Source organism: Armigeres subalbatus, chromosome 2 (assembly GCF_024139115.2).
Source record: "Armigeres subalbatus isolate Guangzhou_Male chromosome 2, GZ_Asu_2, whole genome shotgun sequence".
Classification (NCBI taxonomy): Eukaryota; Metazoa; Arthropoda; class Insecta; order Diptera; family Culicidae; genus Armigeres; species Armigeres subalbatus.
In genome coordinates, this window is record NC_085140.1 from 174,364,102 (window position 1) to 174,373,053 (window position 8,952).

The 8,952-nt window shown below is 41.1% G+C and overlaps 1 protein-coding gene across 1 annotated transcript; it reads right to left on the reverse strand.

The window, feature by feature from the left end:
* Positions 1 to 1,343: 1,343 nt before the first annotated feature.
* On the reverse strand, positions 1,344 to 2,435 carry LOC134215516 (chymotrypsin-1-like). Its single transcript, XM_062694691.1, has 3 exons — positions 2,284 to 2,435; positions 1,646 to 2,217; positions 1,344 to 1,576 (listed from the first exon to the last, which is right to left on the reverse strand). Exons 1-3 carry the CDS (start codon positions 2,327 to 2,329, stop codon positions 1,427 to 1,429), a joined length of 768 nt encoding a protein of 255 aa, XP_062550675.1. The 5' UTR covers positions 2,330 to 2,435; the 3' UTR covers positions 1,344 to 1,426.
* Positions 2,436 to 8,952: the final 6,517 nt, after the last annotated feature.

Below are 8,952 nucleotides of genomic sequence, written 5' to 3' on the forward strand. Positions count from 1 at the left end.
CAGCTACTGTTGGCACGCAAGCTAGAACAAAGAAGAAGCATGCATCAGTAACAGTGTTTGCAGAAATCACTCTCAATTCATAACGAACAACGATAAAATATAGGCAAAAACTGTTTCGAATCATAACAAGCCATGATAACAAATTTATCAAACTTGTATACTGTCGTTATACGCATAAATGTCCCATGTACATAGTAAATCCCAGCAAACATGGGACAAATATGCGTATGATGGCAGTATACAAGTGTGAAGAAACAGAATCAGATAAGCATCAGTAATGATTCTCGCTTTGTTCTTGCTCATTTTGTGTTGGGGACCGCTGTGTAGAACAAGTTGAAATGCATTATCAGAACCAGTGCTCCCCGCGTTTGGAACCTTTTAAGTAAAAGAAATGTATCATGACGTATAGCCTCCCAAATCAGCTCTTTATCATGACAGCTTGCGTAAAAAAGTCTTTCACGGCGTTGTCCTGCAGAACGCCTCCAAGCATACGGATGAAAACGCGTGTAAGAATGAAAACCCGTCGCTGCTAAACAGAATTAGAGCCTTACCGATTCATGATCATACCATTCGAATCCCCAACAGTTCTTCTTATTGGCATTACATCCCCACACTGGGACAGAGCCACCTCGCAACTTAGTGTTCATTAAGCACTTCCACAGTTATTAACTGCGAGGTTTCTAAGCCAACCCGAGCAGTACAAATTCAACGAAAATGGTTGCAGCAACTTGATTGTGACTAAGACCGGTCACATATGAGTTTCAATAATCTATGTGGAACATGTGTGCTGCTAGGAAGTTATCATTTTGCATTCGTATAACATGAGGCTAACACGATGATACTGTTAAGCCCAGGGAAGTCGAGACAATTTTCAAACCGACAATTGCCTAGACCGGTACCGGGAATCGAACCCAGCCACCCTCAGCATGGTCTTGCTTTGTAGCCGCGCATCTTACCGCACAGCTAAGGAGGGCTGAAAATCATCCCCAGACAGAATTGCAGAGGTGTATGCTGCTACAGCTGCTGAAGTCAACGGCCGAAATGAATTTCCGCTGGAACCGCTATCGATGCGACCATTGCGAATCTACTTTTTGCAGTCACGATGATTTCCAACCAATTGATACTTAATTGTTTTCAATAGTCTAACCATCTGTACTCAAAATTGATTATATTAGCAGTCTAATGGAACCATCAAGATGTGCCAAATATTACTTGTTGTTGAAATAATTAGGTGAAGGTTAGAAGGTGCAATCTTTGATGGTGCTCTACATACACCATGGGTGGGAGACGGTTAACAACAAGTACATTTTGTAAATAATCAATCAATAAAGTGATAATGCTAGTTATACGAATCTTATTATTTTATATAAACTTGAACTTATTTATAGATAACATTAACTTTACTACCAGTGTACCACTTTACCACTTATGAATTATTCTTCACATTTGTACGTATCCAGTCGTGATAGTATGAAACCCTTGCGTAAGCATCCGGATATCCCTTAGCACAAGGTACTCCAAAGTTGACCACACCAACAAGTTTGCCATTGTACGTAAGAGGTCCACCTGAATCACCCTGTAAGAAAGAAAAAACATTGACTTAGTTGAACACATTGATTTACATGATACACTGAATGACAATTACATTGCATGCACCCTCTCCAGTTCTTGTAAACGTACAAACGTGGCCAATATCGACTTCGGAGCTATCTCCATGCAGTCGCTTACATTCTTCATATGTAATGTACCGAAGATCAATCGTCTGTAACTTGGTCGGAATTGGTCCATTCGTTGAGGTTCTTCCCCAACCGGTTAGCGTTACGGTGGCATTCTCCGGAACAACTCTCTCGGAGTATTCAATGCTCCTCACATTATCACTAAACGCAAGTTTTGATTCCAGTTTCACCAAGGCAATATCGTTGTGGAATGTGGGATTGTTGTACCGGCTATGAACTACAAACTTGGATGCCTTGTATTTTTCACCGCCCTCTTTGAGGCTGTTCGTTCCAACGAGAACCCGAAGCTGCGACAGACTTGCTCCAACGACACAATGTGCGGCCGTTAATACCCATTGATCACTGATGATAGCCCCACCGCAAGAGTGACCGAACAATCCTTGCAAGGATACCTGATGCGGAACAGATCCTGGCTCGGCCTCGTGCCCTCCCACCACGCGGTTTACATAGTTATCGTCCAACGGTAACAAGGCGCCCATTGCTGAAGAACATTTGAGTATGAATAAATTTGTTTTGAAAAATGACGTCGTCTGCATGCCACACTCACCGGAAGCCAGTAGGAAACAAGAAACGAGTAATATTCTTGAGCTCATCTTGAACGTTTGAACACTAAACAATTGTAAAACAACTCGATGAATGATAGTTCGTCTGGCCAATCCGACATTTATATAGTTACCTAGAAAACTGTGCCAACAACAGATTACCCATCTTGTCTTCTTATCGCTACATATCGATTTGAAAAATATACACAATATACTATCCGACAGATAATCTTCGGTTTCGGTTTAACAACTTAAGTCTAAATCAGGCAATCAATTTATGAAAGCAACGAGCAGTGATGACGACGTAGGCACTCGAGTACTACATGCGCTGGAGTGTATGCATCTCTTAATAGATTAAATGCCAATCCAACAGCGTCTGTCCATAGATATCGGAAGTTACTCGTGAAGTATACATCCAGTGTATCGAGACCAGAGTGCGCCAATAAATTCTGGAGCAAATCAAGTGACTGTAGAGTCTTGCGACAAGGTTTGGATTAATAGATGAGTACCTACACCAACTGGTATTACGTTACGTTGACGATGACTTGATGCTTTTCAGAAACAACAATTCTATAAAATACATGTCAACTTTTATAAGATGCATTTCTTATAATTTCGGATATACTCAATTAGATGTTTTTCGCCTATTTTAAAGTAAGTATAAGTTTCAAGTCGTCACAAATCATCATTTTTGCTTTTCTCAAATAACAAAGTTGTATCAAGAGGCTATAGTTTCACTACAAAACGATTTATTTTGGCTCAGACACCCATAGAGTTATTTAAAAATGGACTCAGCTCGGAACTAAGCAAAATTTGCAGGCTGTATGTTCATGTATATGAGTGCGAATGTGTTTTGTATAAGAGTGCACAAAAGCTATGAAAAAAACATTAGCCAATTTTTCATATAGAGGCAGTAGAGGCAATATAAGTCATCCTCAATTTGAACTCAACTTATTGACAAATTTTATTATGTCAAAGTTATATGATCTTTAAGGTCACTCCTAACAGAATCCAAGTTTTAAAGTGCTCGCGTTTTCGGGGGCACACCACTCAATACGGAAGCAACGCACAACTGTCATTTTTATTTTTTCACGCATGCTGCGACGCAGCAAAGCTGAATCAACAAAAATGACAGTTGTCCGCCGCCTCCGTATCGAGTGGTGTGCCCCCGAAAACGCGAGCACTTTGAAACTTGGATTCTGTCAGGAGTGACCTTAAGAGAATGTTCCACATATGCCACAACGTGGAAACCGCATTTAAAATCAATACAAACATGAAAATATTCGCTTCATTTGCAGAAAATAAAGGCAAAGTGCATCACAATCAATAGATCCATTATACTTGAATATTGTGTAAACATGTTTGAACGAAATTCGAACGAACATGTGTAACTGTTGTGTGACCGGCAAAAAAAAACACCCTTAACAGGCCGGCAGGGTACCCGGGTACCCACGAAACTAAAATGCTTATATCTCTGGAAATTTACAACCGATTTCAACAATTTTGGGCTTATTCGATTCAGAATTTTCTCTTCTATAAAGATGTTACCAGGATGAACCGATCCGGTCAATTCGATTTTTGGAAAATCCGGATTTCCAGGAACATGTCCTGCATAAATGATACTGATTGTGGATTTCGATAGCTAATCAGCTATACGGGTATTAAACTTCTAGAAATTTCATCAGTAGATTGATTCTTATCGATTTGGGTCCATCAGAAGTGCCGATTTTCGATTGGCCATTCCAGAACAGGTTCCTCGAGGGGTCATAGGTGGCCATGAACATTGTTCAATGGAACATCAACAATATGGGTATCAAACTTCATGAAATTAACTCTTGCGTATGTCCTTCATGATCCTAGGCTCACCAGACAAGTTGACTCAGGAGTGACCATTCTGGAACAGGTTCCCCGGGAGCCGGGGTTGGCCAAAATTATTTCTCATTGGAACCCTAACAATATGGGTGTCAAACTTCTTGAAATTGTCTCAAGCGTTTATTTCTGATCTATTTCATCTATAGTTCATCAAACAAGTTCACCCCGGATCTCCAATTTTGGAATAGGTTCCCTGAGGAGTCAAGAATGTTCTATCATATATTCAGAGCATTATTTTAAATCAATTTATCTAGCAGTGTGAGTGCAAAATAAATGCAAGGACCACTTATGGACGCCGGGTGACCAGCAGGAGACCCACCATAAGATTCCGGACACTCGGAGATATGATCGATTCCAGAAATGCTTCTAAACATATGTGATTTTTCATAAACCGTTTGTTTTAACATTGTCACATCAAAACCAATACATGCACTACTCTTCGATCCTAGGTGGCCTCTGTCTGATACTACGAAAGTTTGTTCTAGAAATTTGCAATCCGTTGTAAAGTAATGTCCAGGACCATTAATTGACTCCAGGTGGACACTAAATTATCCTTGGGAAGCTCTGAATCATCCGGAGCAGTGGTTAATTCTTGAAATTCGTCATTTGTTGTGAGAGCAAACTTAATGCAAGGGCTACCTGGTGGTCCCCAGATGGTGCTCCAGAAGTGCAGAGGCATCCAGAGCAGTTGTCAATTATTGCAGTTCGTTCTAGAAACAGAGTCTTTGCTCGCGCTTATAATCATAGGGGCGTAACTGTATTGATCGATTTCTCTTCATCGATTTTATATTTGCTTCAGGTAGAAGATGCAATCATCCTTCATTACAACCATGAACCTTCGGCAAACTACCGAAATTTACTACATTGTTAAAAGGAAAATATCGTCGAAGATAAATCGATCAATACAGTTACGCCTTTATGATTCTAAGCGCGAGATTGCGAATATCATTCATTGATCCCGAGTGGCCACCAAGAAGTCCTCCTGAAATACCGGAATTCCCGAAGCAATCGTCATTTCTTACATTTTGTTTTCAACAGTTGCGTAATCGTGAACAATTTTTTTGTAACAAAGTAAAAAAAGAAGGAGAAGAGAGCGGGCTTGGTAGTCATAAGGCTACTGCTTCTGCCTCATACGCAGGAGGTCGTGGGTTCAATCCAAAGTCCGTTCCATTCTCCTACTTTGTATCTTTCTTTATATTTATCTCTAGCAATAGCTAGAACTGAAAATAGACTTCCATACCATTCCATTTCTTTTCCTATAGCTTCAACATGACTATTCTAGCCGTTTCTGCTACAATTGGAAATGAACTAAAGAGCTCGTTTTATACATCCAATTAGAAATTCCATCAGTTGCTTTCTATCTATAACATTGACAGTTAACCAAGACGGACCTCTGCCTCTCGAACCTTAACCCAATAAATTCCGTACGAACAGAGGTATATTCGGCTTGCAGTGGGCGAGTGATTGCATCATCATTTCCACCCCTTCCCTATATTGACTTGCATTCTGAATCCACTGATAATCTGTGTGAAACAAAAATCTGCAACTAGATGCGCTCCCTCAGTAGATGAAGAAGCTGGCTAGTCTAATCAGTTTCGTCGTTCCAGTTTCAAATTCTACCTGTCTGGCCGTGAAGGCCGATGAGATGTCGACGGATGAGATGATCCTTTATGAATTTCGGGAGTACAGTCCATCTGTCTATTGATTTCAAAGCAGCGTACGATTCAGTGAAAAGAAATTAGCAGCGGCAGATAATGTTCGAACACGGTTCTCCGGCGAAGCTGATTACGATGATAGTGCAACGCTTGATGGCTCAAAATAAAATATTCGGGTTGTTTATCTTTGAACACATGACATGTGACATGTGACAATGACGTTTCCTGTGAAGTGAAAAGACGTATTGCTGATGCGAATAGGGGCTTCATCGAATATTGGAAACGAAATTTGCTCTGATTCGCTCCTTCGGTGGGGTTTGACACACACAATGTGCACAAAAATACATTTGAGAGAGTTAGTTCTGAAAATGTATTGCGAGAGATCGGCTGGTACCTGGTGCTGGGAATTTTGTTTCATCAGTACCCGCTAAGCTGCGGAGGACGACGGAGGTCCTTCGTAGCTTAGTAGGGAAAGCACCTGTCATGCGAACTGGGGTCGTGGGATCAAACCCCACCGAAGGGGCGGTTACCCTCCAATACCTTTTCCGAACTAAATCTATCACATGTTGTACATATGCATAATCAAGTTTCAGACATAGTAATTAATTTCCACACCGGGTGGCTTAATACCCGGCATATAGGCAATTAACTTTGAATGTGCGAAACGATTTCTAAAAACTCACAACTTTCTAGGACGACTTAAAAATTGGCACATCTTCAAAAGTTCCGAAGCTTCCAGATGCTCACCTAATGGCCACACGGTGTCAATGAATGATCCTCGAATTGATTTTGATCGCACACAACTACAAAAAAATCGCAGCTTTCTAGGGCGAGTTTCTAGAATTGATTACCTTTTCGGCTATTCCGGAGCTTCTGGAGCACCACTTAGTGGCCTCCCGGGGTCAACGTTTGGTTCTTGAAATGATATTGCTCTCATTTTGATGCATAAATCGTTTTGTGAAACAGTACGGTTTATGAGGATGAATTTAAAAATTGGCCCTTTTCTCAGAATGTTCCGGAGTTCCCGGAGGACCATTTAGCGGAGTTTTGCTCTCACATTCATAACAAACCACTGTATTCTAGGACGATTTTCAAGAATTTGTCTTTACTATGGGTGTTCCGGACATCCAGTGCCAGATGACCAATGGTGGACAATGCGTTGGTCATGCAATGATATAACTCTCACAATGCTACAACAAGTAATAGTTTTTAGGATTTCCAGAATTGGCATTACGCCAACAATAGATTTATTAAAAAAAATCGCAACTTCAAAATATAATCATCTACACCTGGTCATTTCTCCTGATGTTCCAGAACTTTCTAAAACCACTTAGTGGCCATCCGGGATGAATGAGTAGTCCTTGTATTGATTTTGTTCGCTCATTGCTACAAGACTAAAATTCCAAAAAGTCTCAGTTTTCTAGGATAAACTTCCAGAATCGGCAACTTCTCCGGATGTTTCGGAGCTTTCAGTGGTCCACTTAGTTGCCTTCTGGTGTCAAAGGGTGGTCCTTGCAATGATATGGCACTCAACACACGGGTTAAAAAAAAAACTGCAGCTTTCTATTTTTTTATTTATATTTATTTATATTGAAAAGTATTTATGGCCACTTAACACCCTACGGGGACATGTCCTGCAATGGAAACTATAAAGTCAGAACGTCTGGTGGCTCTAAAACAATCAGAAGCACACTGCTGAGGCAATTTCAAGAAGTTTGATGCCCATATTGTTGAGGTTCTATTGAAAAATGTTTATGACCATTCTTGGCCCCACTGGGAACCTGTTCCGAAATAGCCACTCAAATTTTCATTCATCTGTTGGAACCAAGATAGTAAACAACAGCCTGCTGTGGAAGTTTCAACAATTTTGACATCCCTATTGGTGGGGATCCAATGAGAAATGTGTTCGGCCAACCTTGACCAAACCACCCCCCTCCCCTCCCCACCCGGGAAAGTTGTTCCAAAGTGGCTACTCCGGACTCAACTTGTCAAGAACACACGTTAGAAATAATTTCAAGAAGTTTGATACCCATATTGTTGATGTTCCCTTGAAAAGTGTTCATGGCCACCTATGACCCCTCGAGAAACCTGTTCTGGAAAAGCCAATTGAAGATCTGCACGTCTGATGGACCCAAATCAATAAAAATCAACCTGCTGGTGAAATATTAAGAAGTTTGAAACCCATATTGTTATTTACCTATCGAAATCCACGATCAGTGTAATCTATGCAGGACATGTCCCTAGAAATCCTGATTTGCCGGTGATCCGACGGTCCGGACCGGTCCAATCCTAAAACAGCATGATAAATGACAAAATTTTGAATCGAATGAGCCCAAAATTGTTGGAAATGGTTAAAAAATTGCCTAAGATATAAGAATTTTAGTTTCGTGGGTACCAGGGTACCCAGCCGGCCATTTAAAGGATAAAAAAATGTTGGAACCCCTCCCTCCACCCCTCCTTAATCAAAATTTCAGTTAACCCGTACAATCGATTTTGGCCGTCATTATTGTGGATATGACAGAGTTTCAACCTCCTACTATGAAAATTCATTTAGATATCGCGAATTGAATTCCAAAAAGGTACCCGGGTACCCAGCCGGCCACACAAGGGGTAATAGGGAAATACCGTGATACCAACGAACAATCAAAAGACGAGGTGTTCTCTTCTGTGGTACAAATTCAACTGATTTAATTTCCATAATTTTAATCTCTTTTGGTGCTCAATACAGATTTATCGCGGTATACACATGTACCCGAACAAAATCAATTAGGGTGGTTCTTTCAGAACCCACTATTTCTTACACCATTACAACGGACACAACAGCTTTTATCCCGTCCCGGCGATAATCAATCAGAGCCATCACCGGTATTGTTTACGTCGTCTCGGCTATCTTCATCGTCGCTGGATTCAAGAGCTGCATTTACAGCCCACGGTTTCATCCTCTGCCGCAAAAATTGTCGATGTACGTTTCTGGCTATGTCTTATCCCTGGAACATCGGCAATGAGATAACGATCGTTGCCGACTGCCTTCTGAATGATGAACGGGCCTTTATAGCGCGGCTCCAGTTTCTTGCTCTGACCAGTAGCTTGTACGTCGTTTTCCACCAACACTAGATCACCTCACGATATTGTCTTGCCGGCCGACGA